The 20172-nt window shown below is 46.1% G+C and overlaps 1 protein-coding gene across 4 annotated transcripts in view; it reads right to left on the bottom strand.

The window, feature by feature from the left end:
- Positions 1-2804: 2804 nt before the first annotated feature.
- Positions 2805-20172, bottom strand: part of LOC120764898 (ubiquitin-associated protein 1-like) — an 80292-nt gene continuing 62924 nt past the window's right edge. For all 4 annotated transcript variants that reach the window (XM_040089022.1, XM_040089023.2, XM_058423895.1 and 1 more), the window contains exons 5-8: positions 18550-18585; positions 17915-18112; positions 16367-16468; positions 2805-4874 (exon numbers count right to left, since the gene is read on the bottom strand). In XM_040089022.1, coding sequence (XP_039944956.1) covers positions 4734-4874; positions 16367-16468; positions 17915-18112; positions 18550-18585 — 477 coding nt within the window. In that variant the 3' untranslated portion in view covers positions 2805-4733. The remainder of the gene's footprint in view (positions 4875-16366; positions 16469-17914; positions 18113-18549; positions 18586-20172) is intronic.

Consider the following 20172-nt stretch of genomic DNA (forward strand, 5'->3'; position numbering starts at 1 on the left):
GCTGAGGCCACCCCAATTTACACCAAGGGGTGAGCTGAGAAGGCATTTATGACCCTGCCTGAGGTTTTTTTGTGATTCCGGACTCCCTGGGTGCTCTGATCTCTGATGTTTCTGTGAGTTCTTCCTCCCTCACCAGCTCAGCCTTGAACATCTAACACTATGAGCTACAGAGGGAGAGACAAAGACTCTGAGCAGATTTAACCCTTTCCTAGCAACATGAAGCTTCCAGAGCTTAGCCCTTCTCTGAGAGAGTAAAAAAGGACAGAGTGAACATAAAGAAGAAACGGCATGAAGTCAGTAGAGCAAGAGTGAAAAGACTATTGGGACAGAGAGTTGAAGAGTTGGTTGTTCCATTCTTACTTGAGCCATGGAAATGAACTGTATATTTAGATTATTCCTTTAAATCATGGGAAAGATATGCATTTGGTGAGATGATTGTTTTAATTTGTGTGTGGATTTGAGCAAAGGTGTTTGTGATGGGCTAAGTAATATTAATCCTATAAGATGCTTGAACAGAGATAAAGGTAAGAGGCCCTCTGCACCAGTAAAGAAGTGAGAAGATATCTCTGTACCTTGAGGTGAAGAATCCTTTGCTTTAGAGTTATTCATCTTTAAAAGGTGACACCCCAGTATGCAGAAGTCTAAGACCCATGACCCATAAGCAGCTTGGGAAACTGCTCCTGGGAGAGTCACAAAGGCAGATTTCTCCAGGCGGTTGTTTTTGTGACAGTTTAAAACCCACAAGAGAACTGTTCTAAGTTGTCAGTGGGATCCATGACTCTAAGAGAGACTCTTCCCCTAAAGAATTGATGAAAGACTATTGTCAGATAGTGAAACTGACTGAAAAGTACAAGTTTTGTCTCTTTATGTTGTTTTGTAAGAAAGTGAACAGTTTGTAAGGGGAGGGAAGAGTGTTTTTGAAGTTTCATTCTGTTTTAGGTTTTTTCCAACTTTCTTTTTTCTATTCTTTTAGTGTGTGTTAATAAAACTATTTGTTAATTTTTAAAGTTGAGCCTGCTTTGTTTTTCTCCTAGTCTCTCTCCCACAGAAAGAGTAAGTACTAAGACCAGAATTTAGTGAACGTGAAACCACTACATTAATTGGTGTTTCAGCACGTTTTTGAAATTAAAACTATTACACACAGGCAAAACAGACTTGACTTGAAGAGATTATTTAATTTATTGCCAATCAAATCAGAGTAGACTTGTGAGAAACAAAAAGCAACTCTTAAAACACCCTACCCTTCTTCTCAGGCTCAACTTCATTTTCAAATTCTCTACGTCCTCCCCTGCAATCAGCTCAGGGATGATGGGGGTTCATCATGTCATCTCTGCTGCTCCTTTCTCCTCACTCTTCCCCTATTCCAGCATGGGGTCTGACTCATGGGAGACAGTCCTCCACAAACTTCTCCAGCATGGGTCCTTCCCATGGGGTGCAGTCCTTCAGGAATAGGCTGCTCCAGCCTGGGTCACCCATTGGGTCAAAATCCTGCCATAAAACCTGCTCCAGTGTGAACTCCACAGGGCTACAAGTCCTGCCAGGAGCCAGCTCCAGTGTGGGCTTCCCACAGGGTCACAGCCTCCTTGGGGCATTCACCTGCTCTGGCATGGGGTCTTTTACAGACTGCGGGGTGGATATCTCCACTGTGGCTGCAGGGGGACAACCTGCTTCACCATGGTCTTCACCACAGGCTGCAGCAGAATCTGCTCCAGTCCCTAGTGGGCCTCCTCCCCCTCCTTCTTTACTGACCTTGGTGTTTGCAGTTTTCTCACATATTCTCAACTGTTTTTTGGCTGCTGTTCCAGTTTTTTCCCCTTTCCAAATATGTTATCACAGAAGTTAACACCATTCCCAATTGACTCAGCTTTGGACAGCAATGGGCACATCTTGGAACCAGCTGGTGAATCATGATTTTAAAGAGTTAAGATTCTAGCTAAGGGTTAGAAACAATTTATATTGATCAAGATGTAAGTTAGATCAGTAAATGGTAGGTTAATGATTATTAGATGCCCAAGCTAGAGCTAACTGTTATATTTTGAGTATGTTTATAGAAAAAGTGGAGTAAGTGAACCGTCATAAGAATAGATTGAAACCAGTAAGAACAATTGCCAGCACCTGGACTTCATATCAATCAATCACGAAGCAGGGGACCTTGGACAGTGCCAGAGGGTCACAGAGACCTGATGAGGACTCTCCTGACTTCATCCTTTGAGACCATTGATCCAATTCAAGACCACTGACCCAATTCAAGAGAAGAACTGCGCACGCGTGAAGGACTAATAGCCTCATTTTAATACAGAGCAGGGATGGGAGGTGCTGGGGTTATGCATATGTATTGTATGTAAGATCTTAGAAAATAAATATAGGGTAAAGAACCTTGTTCGGGGTGGCCACATCTTTCAGAGATGACTCCTGTGCCGCCCGCTGGTGAATAAACATACCACTTTCTAACTTTAATTAGTTAGAGGGTCTTTGTGATTATATCGGTTTTCAACGACTCACTGGCATTGGCTTTATGAGACATGAGGTAAGATTCTGGCATCTTCTCACAGAAGCCACATCCGTAGCCCCTCTTCTACCAAAACCTGGCCATGCAAACCTAATACAGATGTAAATCCAGAAATTTCACTGACAAAGCAAGAGCAGTGTCACCAGGGAAGACACAGAGGGGTACATCTTCTTGGAAGGAGACCACTAGCATTACAGGTATCACTTTCCATCTTCACCTCTCTGCTCTAATCTCTACAACAGTCTCCATAAGCAGAGTGGTTACTGTAGTGGGGAGACCAGAAAAGCCACACACATTAACACAACTGAAGAGATGATTTTATTCAGAAGTTTGGTCTAAATAGCTGTTTCTTTGCTGGCAAGACTTCTTGCCCTTTCAAGATTGTCTAGTACCAGACAGATTTGTTTGGATATTAATTGTGAGAAAACTGAAACAAGCAACACAACCAAATGCTCTCAGCAGTGACAGTAAAGCAGTTCAAGTTTTGTTTTCTAGCTTTTCTGATTAATCAGGAACCCCATTTCTTCATTTCAAACTGTCACATTTCTCATCTGGGAAGGAAAGCCGGACAACTGCTTTACCTGCACCCACAGAGGCACCAGCTGCTGATCCACCAGCTGCTGAATGTCTTTCTTAGAAAAGTTTTAATTTCAGTCCCACTATTAGAAGCTGGTGAAGCTCAGTACTATAGGATACGTGCAAGGAAATCTGTCCTTGTCCTATTCATCATTCATCTCTACACCTCCTAGATACTTCCCAGGTACATATTTTCTCAGCATAATTTTGTTTTAAGTAAAGGTAATTAATGTAGTTGAGAACCTCACAGACAACTCCAGGAGTTAACACTGGACCCAAATTACACGTTTTGGTCATATAAAGTTAACAACATAATAGAGACAAATGTCATCTCCTTCAGGGTCCTGATGAGCTAAAACCTCCTACTGAAAGACTTAAATTGAGGAAATGAGCCAAGTTGTTTTTCCTTTCCTAAGTTCTCAATGCTCCCAGCTCCATGCTGTAACATGAGTTTGGATCCCTAGGCTTGGTTTTTGTACCACTGCAGCTGTCTGCCTTGAGACCTCTGGTTGTTCTGCCCAGCACACAGTGTGCATGTGTGCCTACAGGAGCAGGCAGCACCTGGGCAGGCAGGAGCCAACAAGCTGTTAATTTGTTGAAGCCAAAGAGCATGAGAGATGGGAACCATGACACTGGGAGTTATACTGAGGATTTTGTTAGTTTTTCTTCAGCAGAATCAAAATATTTAGTGAATTACTTTAAAGATTCCTCAAGACAGTTGATATTTTAAGTACTTAGAACTTTCACTATCAAAACTAACCCAAAAGCTGATTTCTAGTACTAGATGTTATTATGCAATTCTATAGCAGTGTGAGAAATTGAACTAATGCAGTGAGTATATCTCTTTTAAAGAAAGTGTTTAAAAGGAACCTACTGCATCACACTTGAGTATTATTTAAAACAAAAAGAGAACTAATTTCCTAGCAGAGCATTGCCTTAAATATCCTACAAATCTGGGGGGTTAAGAATACTAAGCTCCAGCTCTCTGCCTTCAGGTTCAAAAACCAACATAAGTTGCAGGTCCAGATAGAATTCACAGCTTACCTGTTTCAAGGGAATTTACAGACCACTCAGCATTGAACACTCATGTCTGGCAGAAGTGCTGGATGCATGGGTAAAAAAACCCAAGAGGAATAGGCTCTCTGCATAGCAACAGTTTCTGAAAGAGTGTTTTACTAAGTTGAAGACTAACTTTCCCCCCAAAAAACTAAAACTCCATTGCACTAAATGTCAAATTTAACCAGTTAATCTGGACTATGACACAATCAAGTAATTCAGTACAAGCAGACACCATGAAAGCAGCTTCAAAAAACCAAAGCATCCTAGTTTCAGAACCAAGAGTGTTCTTCTGTTCAACTCCAGTGCAAAGGTGAGTGGGAGAAACCATCCCATCTCTACCTATGTACAATTCCAGTAGAGGCTGGACAGTGGCTCTCTGTGGCCAAACTGGAAAAAAGGAAACTTAGGAAAGGACACAAATTTAATTTAAGAAAAAGTTGTCTCCCAGTGGAAAGAGAAATGCTGGAGTGATGCACATGGGCAGGCTTGTTCAGTTACTCTCCCTTATATGCAAAAAGCCAAACTCCTTGCTGAGATTAAGTCACCCTGGTCTTGCTCTGTTGCATGATGAGAATCCAGGAATGTGTTTTCAGCTGGCTCCTGCACGGGCCATCAGATCTTCCAAAGCCTTCTGTTGGTCATTGTCATGTAGTAATAAGACCTCCTTAATGTCTTTTAGTTCAAAGCCCATTTCTTTAAATTGACTCATTAGTTGGAGAAGCTCTGCCATCTGAAAGACACAGACAGTCCATTATTTACAAGAGAAAAGAGGATCAGTGCTCAGTGGAGGTTTAGCACATAGCCAGTCTTCAGCGATTGGGCACCCTATAGGGTGGATTTCTACACCCCAAGTACAGCCCATTCCAATGGTTGGAGAAAGTCTGCTCACACCCCAGTCGGCAGAGCTCTGGGTGCAGTAGCCCATGGAGCCTTACCTTCAGTCCCCTGTGTTTGCAGGCCTGCATTTCCAAAATCCTCTTCAGCAAGGGCACCAAAGCTCGGTCTGTGGGGGTGTCTCTCCCAGTAGGAAATTTATCAGCCTGGCCTAACAGACTCTGATTAATGTCACCCTGCTTCCCCACATCTACCAACTACTGTTGCATGTTGCCATATTATGTGAGCTTTTTGTGATGTTTACAGTTCTGTAGCTGAGATTCCCACATCTGTACTATAAACAATCGTTGCTTTCCACATTCCTCTCTGATGAGAGACAACTGATTGACTTCTAGCCTGGTCAGTGGGATGGAGAGGTGGTAACCTTGTTCTCCAATCCCTGGTCATTGTTCAGAATCTATATAAGCAAGGTCTTTGTAAACAATAAAGGTCTTTTCTTCAGTCTTCTTGGAGTCAGATTCTGTGAGTATCCATTCCTGTCCTCTAGCGACATCTGGTGACCTCGCGTGAGGAACTGCAGTCTGTGTTTCGTGCAGCTATGGTAACCCAACCCAACCCCCCCCCCCCCCCCCCCCCCGTACAGCTGCAAAGATGGTAGTTCCTGCGTCTTTTGCAGGAGATACGTTGGTTTTCGATTTTTGGCTAAACTTGCTGGAAAGGAAGCAAGTTTTCGTTACTGAGGACGAATTTCAGAGATTATATCTGTATGGAAAGGATCAAGGTTTTTTCGTTAGCCCTGAGAAAGCATTCTCTACAGAGAGTTGGAGCGAATTGGGTAAATATATTATCCTGACTTTGTCTGCAGGATTCAATGCATTTGTGGCCGAACTGATGCTGTTTTGGAAACGCTGCTATTCTCTAATAGTAGGTTGTGCATCATCCTCTTCTAGCTCAGCAGGGAATCTGTCTGGCTTGGACAGTGAAGCTGAGGGGGAGGAACAGCCTCTCTCGGAAGCTGAGATGGAGCTCTCCCTTCCCCACCAGGCTGCTGAGAGGGGGAAGGTTCCCTTCCCTGATCATTGGATCGGTTCCCTGGGGGTGGATAATGCCCCCAGCCAGCTGGTCTCGGCCGACTGGCAGATGGGCGGAGACCTGCGGGTCTCTGACGGTCCCATGGAGACGGCTGCACCGACTCCGCGAGGCGGGAGAGCGGGGGGCAGCCTCTCTCTCCCTGCGCCTTCCCGGCGCTGGGAGGAGGCAGGGGATTGTGGCCACTGTCCATGGCTCTGCTAGATGCGGATTCAATGACGGTGCAATGTCTGAGCTGTGGCGTTCCCAGGAAATATTGCCTTGTTTCTCCGGAGGAGAAAACTGGCTTTTTAATAGACCTGTTGGACCCGGTCCCAGTAGGCGGGGTGCCCGTCTCGCTCCATCTGGAGCGGGCGGCGCCCGCTATGGGTTTCCCTGCCACAGGCGGGACTCTATTGGGAGTGGTCCCATCCGCTCCCTTCCCTGTGCCGGCCCGGCGCTGAGTCCCGCCCCTCCCGCAGCTTCTACCCCGCCGAGCTGCCCGCGCGGCCCTCCTTGCCAGCGGCGAAGCCTTTGACGGCAGCGCAGGGCGATGCCGCAGGTCTGCTGGCCGCGCCCCCCTCTGTGCTGCGTCATGTCACCCCCGAGGCTCCCTCCACTCCCTCGTCCCCCTCTCCGTCGCCCGAGCCTTCGGCGGCAGCAAAGGACAGAGCCGCAGCTTCACAGACCACGCCCCTCCCTGCATCCCGCTCCCTCCCTCATCCTGGGGGAGGGAGGCCCCGAGCCGGGCCGGCTCCGCCCCACGTCGCAGTCGCACGCCCCCCTGGTGAGGAGGGCGGCACCGGAAAGTGCAAGCCCAGCGGTGTTCACCTTTGGCATAGGTGGAGACACGGCCGTTATGAGGCAGGTGTCTTCCCGAAGCAGAGGGTGCCCAACTGGTGGGTCTTCCTCAGCTGGCTCGTGGACTTTACCCCCGTGTCAGGTGACAGTACATCCTAGAGATCACACGCGATTTTGAGATGATGTAAAAAACAAGGTCGAGGAGATGGTTTATTGTGACTCGGGACATCGCCCCCTGGAGGGTGGAGATGAATTCTCTAGCCCTGTTGCTGCTACAGAGACCACTGTGATATCAGGTGGTGTTGAGGTGCCCCCCAGTCAGGCATCTGGCCCTGTTCCTGTGGAGTCCACGGGACGAGATTTAGCAGATGCAGCAGCCTCCCCAGGAGGTCATCAGGCTTTCCCTGTATTTTGTGGAACAAATCATAACACCCATCAACCTTTATCATGGAAAGCCATGAGCGAGCTCCGGGATAAGGTTGGAAAATATGGGCTGGGGTCTGCTGAAGTCATGCAGGTGCTTCAATCTCTTGATGCTGATGCATTGCCACCCTATGATATCCGGTGTTTGGCTTGTGTTCTTTTCGAGATCTTTGAATACAAATGGAATCAGTTGGCAGGCAGAGTTGTAGCACAGAATACTGCTTTGAATTAGCAGGATCCCAAGCATGTGATTGGAACTGATGTGCTGCTGGGTATGGGTAATTTTGCTGATCTTCAAAGGCAGGTTGCCCTTGACCCTCTGGTGCTCAACAAGTGCCACAGAACGGGCATGGCAGCGTTGGTTCAAACCATAGAAATGGCTGCTCCAAATGAGTCCTTTGCAGTTGTTGTCCAGGGAACACACGTACCCTTTCTGGAATTCTCAGAGAGGTTGACTGCCTCTCTTGAGAGGCAGGTGGAGGATTTGAATGCAAGGATGCTTGTGCTCAAACACCTTGAGAGAACTAACTGTAATGCCGAGTGTAGGAGGATCATTGAGGCCCTTCCTGATGACCCTTCTGTACCGCAAATGGTACAGGCCTGTGCAAAGGTAGGCGCCAAAGGTTATAAGGTGGCTACCGTGGCTACTGCTCTATGGCCGGCCTGAACCAGGCCACAGGGTGGACAGTGAAAGCAGGGGAATGCTCAGGCTAGCAAGAAACAGGGAAAGAAAGTACAGAGGGGGACAACTGTCTTCTTTTTATGCAGTCAGTGTGGTGGACCAAATCATACCTCAAATGCCTGTAAGGTGATAGTCCATGCTAATGGTCAGCCTTTGTCGAGCTCGGGAAATGGGAGGCGAAGCGCGAAGGGGAGACGTGCTCAGATACAAAACTCTTTCCTGGGCCCGGAGCCGATGGAGGTCTGCTTGGCTGGCTTACAGCCAGCACCTGCGGCTCAGCAGGTCTCGATGTCTGCACAGCAGCAACAGTCGTCTTAGACTCTTGCAAAGTGCACAAAGTTCCCCTGGATGCTTTTGGTCCTGTGGGTGGAGGCATGAGTGCTTTCCCCATGGGGAGGTCTAGTGCCAGCTCCCAGTGTATCCTGGTGCATCTAGGACTCATCGATGCAGACTTTACGGGACAAATTTATGCCATGGTTTCCACACCCACCCCCCCATCACTATCCCCAAAAAGACCAGAATTGCTCATCTTGTGCCTTTTAACTCTTCTATTCACAGAGCAGAGAACCGGTTGCAGGGAAACGGCGGCTTTGGATCCACTGGACCGCCTCAGGTTCACTGGACTGCTGTCCTGACCAAAGACCATCCTGAGAAAGTGTGTACCCTGTCCATCCCTGGTGCGACACCATCAGAGATCCGCCTTCGCAGGCTCCTCGAAACCGGTGCGGACATCACGAGTCTCTCCCTTTCCGCTTGGCCCCCGGAGTGGACCTTGGATCCGGTGCAGACCTCTAGTGTGGGATTGGCAGGAACGGCACAATGCTACGTGAGCCAGAGGCCTGTGATGATCACGAACCCAGAGGGACAGACAGCCATGGTTTGGCCTCATGTCACAGCCGAAACTCATGTCAGTCTCTGGGGGAGGGATGTTCTGGCCGTGTGGGGATTGCGCATCGGGCCATCCCGATGAGGGTCACTGCAATGAAAGGTGCAGAGTGTCCCACGCCTCCTATATGGTGGCTGGTGGACAAACCTGTTTGGGAGAACCAGTGGCCCCTTCCTCAAGACAAACTAGTAGCCCTTTGTGATTTAGTTCAGGAGCAGTTGGACCAGGGTCATCTGGAGTCTTCTACCAGTCTCTGGAACACTCCTGTCTTCTGCATCAAAAAGAAATATGGAAAATGGAGGTTGTTACAAGACCTCCGGAAAGTTAATGCTGTGATGGAAAGCATGGGGACATTGCAGGCTGGTATGCTGTCGTCCACCATGCTTCCTGCAGAATGGCCAGTCCTCATTGTGGATCTGAAGGATTGCTTCTTTACAATTCCTTTGCATCCCAATGTGTTGAGGGTTAAGTTTCCTGTAGAGTTTTCCCCCCCCCATAAGTTGCTAGGAGACTAAATACTGGTAGTTAAAGGGTGCTCAACTCGAACAAAGGAAGTTGATCACCTAGTTTTGGGGGACGGAAAAGGATCCCGGGAGCTGAGGGTGGTGGGGCTTACTGCTCTCGGTTTTTCCGGGGAGGACAGTCGGGCTACTGGTAGCTGCCTGGAGTCCACGGTTAACGGAGGAGTCTGGTCCTGGGAATTCTATCATCTGTTGGAGCGCCCAGGAATTCGGAGTTTCTTCGCTGCCCTGCTGGATTTTGGGTCAGCCCGGGTCCAGCCGCTGCGGGTTCTCCGGCACTGCCAACTTTGCCTGCCAGGGCACCCCCCTGCCTGCCGAGGACAATCCACCGCTTCCAGCCATCAGCACCGGAGTTTCCACCGTTTGCCCCTCGGGGTTCTTGGTTCTGTTTTACTATTAATATAATTGCTGTTGTTGTTTGTCTGTCCTGTTATATTTACTAGTAAAGGACTGTTATTCCTTTTCCCCATAGCTCTGACTGAAAAGTTTTTTTTTAATCTTCCAAATTATAATAACACGGAGGGAAGGATTTAATTCCTCATTCCTAGAGAGGCCTGCCTCTCCTTAGCAGACACCTGTCTTTTCAAACCAAGACACAATGACAGACCAAAATTTGCCTTCTTGGTGCCAGCTATCAACAATGCTGAGCCCGCACAGCGATATCAATGGAGGGTTCTTCCACAGGGTTGTCACAACTCACCGGCTATATGCCAATGGTATGTGACCCGAGGCTTGTCTGGAGTTTGCAAGCAGTTTCCTGATGCTCAATTTTATCACTATGTGGATGACGTATTGGTGGCTGCGTCCACCCAAGATAAAATGCTGAGGGTACAGCCTCAGCTGATCAATGCTTTGCATTCTCATGGGCTGCAGGTGGCTCCAGAAAAGGTTCAACAACAGACTTCTTGGAAATATTTGGGAGTCAAAAGTTTGGAACGAACGGTCCAACACCAAGAGGTGCAATTTGTACATTCGGTGAAGACACTGAATGATGCCCAGAAATTGGTGGGTGTCATCAATTGGCTGCGTCTGTATCTGGGACTGACCACGACACAACTGCCTCCTTTGTTTGATTTGTTAAAGGGAGACTCTGATTTGAAGTCACCTCACTCATTGACCCCTGAGGCATGTCAAGTGCTGGAGGAGGTTCAGCAAGCTGTTTCTGCTCGCCAAGTTTATCGCATTGACCCCTCTGTTGATGTCACTGTTTTCATTACCACTCCAGATTTACATCCCACAGGCATCATTGGCCAGTGGAATGAAAAATGGTCAGATTTCTTGCATGTTTTAGAATGGGTCCTCCTGCCCCATCAGCCGCAGAAGACGGCAACTGCATTGTTTGAGCTGATCACTCGTTTGATAATCAAATGCCGACAACGGTGTTTGCAATTGATGGGTGCGGATTCCGCAAAGATCGTACTCCCGGCACAGCAGGAGGACTTTGACTGGAGCTTTGCAAACAATATTTCTCTGCAAAGTGCTCTGGAAAACTTTCTGGACAGATCGCTTATCATCTGCCCAGCCACAAGCTATTGCACGTGGCAAAATTCGCTGAAATTTCTTTGAGGCCAAAAATTAGTCAGGAACCTGTCCAAGGACCCACTGTCTTTACTGACGATTGAGGAAGGACAGGCAAGGCCATTGTTACTTGGAGGGCTGAATCTGAGTGGCAGGTTCTGGAAGGTCATGAGGATGGGTCAGCCCAATTGGTCAAATTGAGGGCTGCTGTCATGGCATTTTAAAGATTTTCCCAGCAACCTTTCAATTTGGTCACGGATTCCGCCTATGTGGCTGACATAGCACAGCGTTTGGGTCATTCACTTTTGAAGGAAGTCAGCAATGCTGCTTTGTTCCATTTGCTGAAGACCCTGTGGTGTGCCATTCAGGCCCGAGTTCATCCATAATACATTCTGCATGTAAGGAGTCATACCAATTGGGCAGGGTTTGTAGCAGAAGGTAACGTGAGGGCTGACAAGTTGGCTAACACAGCGTGGGTATGCACCTCAACCTGATACACTTGTGCAGGCAAAGGCATCGCATGGGTTTTTCCATCAGAACGCACATACCTTGCAGAAGCAGTTTCAATTGACGCCAACTGAGGCCCGTGACATTGTTGAGTAGCGTGACAACTGTCACGTGCTTGCTGCGCCTTTGCCGGCAGGGGTAAACCCCAGAGGCCTTAGGACCTTGGAGATTTGGCAGACTGATGTCATTCAAGTTGCTGAGTTTGGCCGGCTCAAGTATGTGCATGTCACTATCAACACTTTCTCCTCTGCGATGTGGGCTTCTGCTCACACTGGACAAAAGACCCACAATGTCATTGCCCACTGGAGGCAGGCCTTTGCCGTTTTAGGCATACCTTCTGCTGTGAAGACCGACAATGGTCCTGCTTACGCCTCGCAGAAGGTGTGGCAGTTCCTGCAGATGCGGGGTGTGTCTCACAAGTTTGGTATCCCTTGTTCTCCGTCTGGTCAAGCTATTGTAGAACGCGCCCATGGTACTCTAAAGTGGGTTCTTCAAAAACAAAAACGGGGAGTGCAGGGTGAAACCCCACACAGTCAGTTGGCAAAAGCTTTGTATACCATTAATCACCTTACAGTCCTGCAGAATTCAAATAATCCTGTCATTTTGAACCATCATCTTTCGTTACAGGCTTTGGACGAGACGCATCAACCTCGAGCGAAGGTTCGGGTGCGGAATTTAGTCACCAAACAGTGGGAAGGTCCCTATGACCTTATCGCTTCGGGGCATGGGTATGCGTGTGTATCCACAGATAATGGGCTACACTGGGTACCTGCAAAGTGTGTTCGTCCTGACCTGCGACCGCAAAGGGAAAATCCGGCTGATAGGCAAGCTGGAGACCGCGACCAGAATGAAAGTCATCAAGTGGATGAACCATCGAGTGATGACTCAGATGCAGACGACGTGAGTGATCATTCCGATGGTCACTCCAGAAACAAAAACTGAACATTGTTCATTTTCTTTTTTCTTTTTCTTTTTTGTAACGGAAAAAGAGTGAGATGTTGCCATATTATGTGAGCTTTTTGTGATGTTTTCAGTTCTATAGCTGAGATTCCCACATCTGTACTATAAACAATCATTGTTTTCCACATTCCTCTCTGATGAGAGACAACTGATTGACTTCTTGCCTGGCCAGTGGGATGGAGAGGTGGTAACCTTGTTCTCCAATCCCTGGTCATTGTTCAGAATCTATATAAGCGAGGTCTTTGTAAATAATAAAAGTCTTTTCTTCAGTCTTCTTGGAGTCAGATTCTGTGAGTATCCATTCCTGTCCTCTAGCGACAGTTGCATCTGAATTTTTTTAAAGTTACATTGACTTTGGGAACAGCACAGTAGCCCCTGATATCAAATGGCTCTTCAGATCTAGGACAAACTTGTGGGATTAGCACAAATCCTATTGGACACACTGTGTACAATATGACCAACATAAACCACAAATCCTCCCCAAATTTAAAAAAAAAATTAAGTAACAAGAAATGAATGACTGATCAGAATTTTATGAACCCTCTGTGATTTACAGGCCCTCTGCTCCACTTTGGGGGGAGGGATCACAAATGATGACAAAATCAAACCAAAATCAAATTGGATGAGATGAACGATCAGGAGATTGGCCATTTCCAGTTTTGGGGTTAAGCCAGTAGTAAATTAATTTACTGAACTACATCACTGCTACCATTTTCACACTGTTGTTCCTCTGTTTGCAAGCTCATCACAAAGTCCAAGAATGGCAAGAAGGCATATATATATGACATCAGTAGCGGCTGACATCATCTACCTGGACTTGTGCAAAGCATTTGACACTGTCCCACACGACATCCTTGTCTCTAAACTGGAGAGACATGGATTTAAAGAGTGCAGCACACGGTGCATAAGGAATTGGCTGGATGGTCACACTCAAAGAGCTGCAGTCAAGGGCTCATTGTCCAAGTGGAGACCAGTGATGAGTGCTGTTCCTCAGGGGTTGGTGTTGGAACTGGTGCTGTTTAACATCTTTGTTGGTGGCATGGACAGGGGGATTGAGTGCACCCTCAGCAGATGAGACCAAGCTGTGTAGTGCAGTTGACACACTGGAGGGAAGGGATGTCATCCAGAGGGACCTTGACAGGTGGGCCTGTGCAAACCTCATGAAGTTCAACAAGTCCAAGTGCAAGGTCCTGCACCTGGGTCAAGGCAAACACTGGGATCAATTCAGGCTGGGGGATGAATATATTGAGAGCAGCTGTGCTGAGAAGGACTTGGGGGTGTTAGTATATGAGAGGCTGGACATGACCCAGCAATGTGCACTTGCAGCCCAGAAAGCCAAGTGTATCCTGGGTTGCATCAAAAGCAGTGTGGGCAGCAGGTCAAGAGAGGTGATTCTCCCCCTCTGCTCTGCTGAGACTCCATCTGGAGTACTGCATCCAGATCTGGGGTCCCAAGCACAAGAAAGATATGGACCTGTTGGAACAAGTCTAGAGGAGGCCATGAAAATAATCAGAGGGCTGGAGCATCTCTCCTATGAAGACAGGCTGAGAGAGTTGGGATTGCTCAGTCTTGAGAAGACAAGGCTCTGGGGAGACCTTGTAGCAGCCTTCGAGTACCTAAAGAGGCTACAAGAGAGCTGGAGAATGATTATTTACAAGGGCATGGAGAGATAGGACATGGGGGAATGGCTTTAAGCTGAAAGAGGGCACGTTTGTGTTAGATATTAGGAAGAAATGTTTTACTGTGAAGGTGGTCAGACACTGTGTCATGGGTTAGTACAGTTTAGTTTTTTAGTCATAGAGGAATGTAGAATGATTCTCCAGGTCAGGACCTGGGAATTGCTTTAGAAAGGACAGGGACCTATCAGAGGTTTAGTTGGAATATTGGCATCTGTTTTGACCACTGAAAATTGTTAGCTGCGACTTTGGGAAGTACCATATAAAACTCCTTGATTTCCTGCAGGTGGGCCTTTTCCTTCTTTCTTTTGGCCAGAGAGAGACAGGTAACATCGAGTTGGGCCTGCTGCTCCCCCCTTTTGGGAGGGAGCTGGCCTGAGGCCTGGCTGGATTCTATCAGCTCCCGGGTGGGGGGGGAAGGAGAGGTTGCTGCTTTACAACAACTACTTTCTCCAAACTTCCCTGGAGCAGGGAGAGATCTCTGCCAGGCCCCTGATAAGAGCTATGGGCACCATTTAGGCTGAAGCTACATTGTTTTACACCAAGGAGTGGGCCAAAAAGGCATTTATGATCCTGCCTGGTTTTTTTTTTTGTGATTCCAGACTGCCCGGGTGCTCTGATCTCTGATGTTTCTGCATAAGTTCTTCCTCCCTCACCAGCGCAGCCTTGAACATCTAATACCATGAGCTACTGCAGGAGAGAAAAAGACTCTGGGCAGATTTAACCCTTTCCTGGCAACATGAAGCTTCCAGAGCTTGGCCCTTCTCTGAGAGAGAAAAGAAAGGGACAGAGTGAATATGAAGAAACAGCATGAAGTCAGTAAAGCAAGAGTAAAAAGACTATTGGGACAGAGGGTTGAAGAGTTGGTTGTTCCATTCTTCTTTGAGCCATGAAAATGAACTCTATATTTAGATTATTCCTTTAAATCATGGGAAAGATATGCATTTGGGGAGATGATTGTTTAAATTTGTATGTAGATTTGAGCAAAGGTGTTTGTGATGGACTAAGTAATATTAATCCTATAAGATACTTAAACAGATAGAGATGAGAAGCCTTCTGTGCCAGTGAAGAAGTGAGAAGATATCGCTGTACCTTGAGATGAAGAATCCTTTGCCTTTGGAGTTATTCATCTTTAAAAGGTGACACCCCAATATGCAGAAGTTGAAGACCTATGACCCATAAGCAGCTTGGGAACCTGCTAATAGGAGGAGTCACAAAAGCAAGTTTCTCCAGGTGGCTGTTTTTGTGACAGTTTAAAAAACCCAAGAGAACTGTTCTAAATTGTCAGTGGGATCCATGACTCTAAGAGAGACTCTTCTCCTAAAGAATTGATGAAAGATTATTTTCAAATGGTGAAACTCACTGAAAATCACAGGTTTTGTCTCTTTATGTTATTTTGTAAAAAAGTGAACAGTTTGTAAGGGGAAGGAAGAGTTTTTAGAGTTTCATTCTGTTTTGTTTTAGTTTTTTTTCCCAACTTTCTTTTTCCATTCTTTTAGTGTGTGTTAATAAAACTATTTGTTCATTTATAAGGTTAAGCCTGCTTTGCTTTTCTCCTAGTCTCTCTCCCACAGAAAAAAGTGAGTATTAAGACCAGAATTTAGTGAATGTAAAACCACTACACACTGGAACAGGTTGCCAAGAAAAGTTGGGGCTTTGAGCACCTTCCAGGTGTCCCAGCTTATGGAGGAAGGGGGAGGGGTTTGAACTAGATAATCTTTATGTTCCCTTCCAATCCAAACCATTCTATTATTCTACATCTGGGGGGTTGTGTTGCACCTGTAAAGATTTCATATAATGACTGGGAACACAACAGGCAGTCAAATTTTAAAAGATCCTGCTGTCTTCTGAGCTGGCTACTCGCTCCTGTCTCTGTACTTTTGGTGTTTGTAAAACAGCCAAACAATGAACCAGACCCCAAAAAACATTTTTCAGCTTATTTCATGGAGAGCACTAACCCAATTTGCTGAGCAGCCAGGCAGATGCATTTGTACAAGGGAGAAAATTCACAGCCAGGGGAGACTGGCAGGTTTTGAAAGATAATTTGCTGCTCCTGAAATTAACTGTTTCTGTACCAAGCACCTCACACACAAGAGAACTCTGGATTCAAAACACTGCAACCAGAATAAGCAGGGTCTTGAAAAAAATCCTGTCTCCATAAAAATGCATGCAAGTGAGAATGATAAAGGTACACGGTATATTTCTAATGCTTTAACACATATTCACTTTATCACCACAGGGATGTCCTTCAGCAGTTTTGGAAACAAAGTGGCATTACCACAAAAGCCAGAATTACATCAGCCAGAGGAACTGCACATTCTATTCCTGCACACATTGTGCCCTCACCTTCTCCTCTGAACACTGGTGCATTTCCAAAGCTGCTTCAACAAGAAGTGGGTCAAAGCCCTTCTCACAAAGTTGTCCATGTACGAACAGGTAATCCAAAACCTGTGTGGAATGAAGAAAAGAAACTAAGCTTGCAGAGCAGCATTTGCAGCACATGACTGAATACCATCTTTGTACATGCAGAGTGGCTCAGCATGACTTTACCCCAGGCTTCACCAGGGACTCAGATAAAGTCCTTCCTAGTAGATCTGAGACGGTCTTTATGCAAGAACTTGTTCAGAGAAAGCAGATGAGCCTTTCTGTCCTCCTGTCTTCTCCCACCAGCTCTGAACATCATCTGCTCTAGTCAAGAGTCTCACAAGCCAATCTTTAGAAGTTTAACTCTGCTTTTTATACTACAAGTTTTTAAGATGAAACTGTAGATTCATCAGTCAAGATGTCTCAGCTTTTAGCTTCTTCTCAGCCAGTCACAAGAGCTAATGCAATCTGAACACATTCAGGCTTTAAATATCAACTTAGCATACTAGTGAGTGAGCTGCAAATCCCAGCTCACACGAACAGAAACCACTGCCAAATTCCTTATCTGTCCTCAGTTTTGAGAGGTAGGGGGAAATGTCTGATAGGTAATGCTAGGTCCACAAAAGAACACAGCTTGCAAATACAGCAGGATTTAAAACCACCATCCTAAGGGACATTTTTTTCATTTGATACTATAGTTCACTCTAGCACACAGCTTAAATCACTCTCGATGTGTAGGTAGTGGGAAAGCAGATCAGCTCCACAAGGAGTGACTGGGATGGTCCTCCTCCTCAGGCAACAGGCACAGTCCTGCCAGGCAATGCTCTGCACACAGTCCACCTTGGGTTTCCCACACAGAAAGTTTGGCCACACTCTTCCTGCTTTAAAATGTTTGAAGTGGATCCAAGACACAGAGCCATGCTTTACCCTGCAGTGCTTAATGTTCAATGACCGGGTTTTAGCAAGTGTTTGAGGTAAGACATGAGGCAGGAAGCAACACAGCGCACAAAAGAAAGTTGGTCAGTGGTGCCTTGCAAGAGGCTTTCAGGGATGTTGTAAGCCTGCAGGGGCAAAATCCTTCTCTACAAGTAGAGACATCAGCATTGCAACCCATACTCAGAACAAGGGAAATTAGCTGGGGTTTTTTGTCACATGGCACTAAGCATGGCATAGAGCCATGCTAAGCTTCCTTTGGATGGTTTTGTGGCTTCTGGGAAGGCCCAGTACGTCTCCCAGCTTGACATAGAGCTAAGGGCCCATCCCAAGCTCAGTGCAGCTCTTACCCAGCACCCACAGGTGTGGTTGACTCAGTGTCTCATCAGAAACAAGTGTGGATGCTCTTTTCTTTGGTTTTGGGGGTCTTTATTACCAGCTGACAACTTCTCTAGTGGTTAACATCACAGCAGTTACAGGCTGCAGCTCCTTGTTAGAATAAATATATTCCCCCTAAACATTTTGCAGACCTAGGTTTGTTTCTCAGCAGAATCAGCATCCAATCAAGGGTTTCTTCCCTACTGCACAAGCTCTTACCTGGTCTATGTTCTGTCCCTTCTTCTTCATGGCTTTCAGGACATCCTCAGGTGTGTATCCCATGTTGACGACTGTCTCTATGCACTGCTTCTCACTAGCAGAGAGGGCCTGCTGTAGTTCAGGAGCAGGGTCGCCTGACTGCTTTGTGCAGCTGGTATTATTGGGCACTTTAGACACTGGGAAATTTTGGTGTGTTACCTAAAGGGGAAAATCCAGAGGCTGAGGTGATGGTCATCTTCTGCATCCCCTCATCCTGTTTCTGGCTAGTGCAGAACCAGGATACCCCATGTAATTATTCCAAGAGGCTTTCTAGACTGCCCTTGGGAAGTTACTCACTGTTAGGAAGAAACCAAGCAGTGTTCAGTCTGATTCTCACCATACTTTTTTAACCCTCAAAACAGCAACCAACAACCCAGAGTCTTTCCAATATGCCCTCTCCTACCAGTGGATGAAAACCTTTCAGTGCCTAACCATATGATATAGTCAAACCCCGTACCTCAGCAGAAGCATGCAGATTGCTTCCTTTACCCCAAGTTTACTCATCACCTATGATTTTCTGTACTCAAAGGAACACTACTTCTGGAGATTTTCAGGAACATGATCCAATGCAAGCACACAGGTATTTGGGAACTTACCATAAGTATTTTTGTTTCCTTGTAGTCTGGGTGCACCTGTTGGACAACACACAAATAAGATGACTATAAACATTATGCACCGGTGAACAGAATTTGCTACAGCTGGTGAGGAAGGGTTTTATGGGAGAGATCTGAGAATAAGTCTACTATACTAGGGAGACTTGTGGTCTGATCAGGCTTCCACATGTAAGATGCAGACATTACACAGTTATGTGAAGTTATAGAATAGACATCATAAGGATATTTTCTTCTTTCAGCACTCTATAAAAACAGATTATATGTCAAGAAGGTTTTGTCCCCTCTCATAATAATTGTAAGCTTGTTTATTCTGTCACTGTGACTTCTACATGTTCACAAAGCTCAGTGTAACATGCTGGCTGAATGATAGTGATAATTTTAAAATCATTGCCTAGAGACTTCCCTTAATTGTTTTGACCATGAGGAGTAAGAGAAACATATACCTTTTTTCTAGTCTCAAAGCACTTAATTTCATACACTCAACTCCCTTAACTAAACCTGCAGTAGTTTGATACAGGCTCCAAAGGAGGTAAAGGTCTGAGCTGTAGTTCTGTGAAACACAAAGGAGCAGAGAGCATCGATGCATGAGCTTGGAATCTGATTGTGCAATTAACACATGAATAGTGTGTGATTTTTCCAAGATGGATTTATCAAGGACCAAAGAAAGTTGTGGGTTTAAGGAGTCTCATGCATACCTTTCCCATCATATGTAATTTGACTACGAGCCAACCACTTTATCCCATAAATATGACAGTCTGAGCGAGCCACCTTTGAGCTCTCCCTGCTAGGCAGCGTGGCTGCAAGGCAGTCATCTCCTCTTGAGTTGGGACACCTCTCAAGGTTGCTCCTGGAGGCAAAGACACTTTTTATCAACAACAGATCTTTGGATGAGTCCAATTTGAGTTCTCTCTAAATTGGAACTGGACTGCACACTAGTGAGTCTTCCCTTGAGCTGGGATGTCTCTCAGTTTTTGAGATTCCTTACCTGAGGTGGAGATACCCTGTATTTCATAACAGATCCTTGGTAAGTGACTGATAGCACACTGAATTAATACTAATGAAATCCATGTAGCTGATTCCATTAGACATAAACCATTGTCCAAGCCTGATACTAAAGTTGGACCTAGTTGCACCTCAGCTCTGTCAGGAGTTTAGAAACCAAGGGGGTCCACTATGAACCTTGTGATTCAACAGGAGGGTCTCTCTTACCCTTTTGCATTTTAGTCTCTGTGTAAATGATTCTAAATCAATTCTAAGTTGATTTTCTTTTGTGTGTTTCATTCATGTAGTAAGTAATAGAGTGAACCTTGCTATCAAACTTTGTTAAATCGCATGTTTATAAATTCATATTAAGACCACTTTTGCTAATACTTTTGGTGGCGATTCTTTAAGTGACCTAAATCACTTATCCACACCACCACCATATACGAGCAAAATGGCACACTGGCTAAAAAGAGCATGTGATTTTTCTACCAGTGCCCAACACTTGGTCCCATTCTCAGTACACCAACAAGGCTGGATTATGTTCCTTGCTGTACACCTGCTCCATTTCTGCAGAACCAGGCTGCCAGAGGGCAGAACCAACTCTCCACTTTATATTACTTT

This window comes from Hirundo rustica, chromosome W (assembly GCF_015227805.2).
Source record: "Hirundo rustica isolate bHirRus1 chromosome W, bHirRus1.pri.v3, whole genome shotgun sequence".
Taxonomy (NCBI): domain Eukaryota; kingdom Metazoa; phylum Chordata; class Aves; order Passeriformes; family Hirundinidae; genus Hirundo; species Hirundo rustica.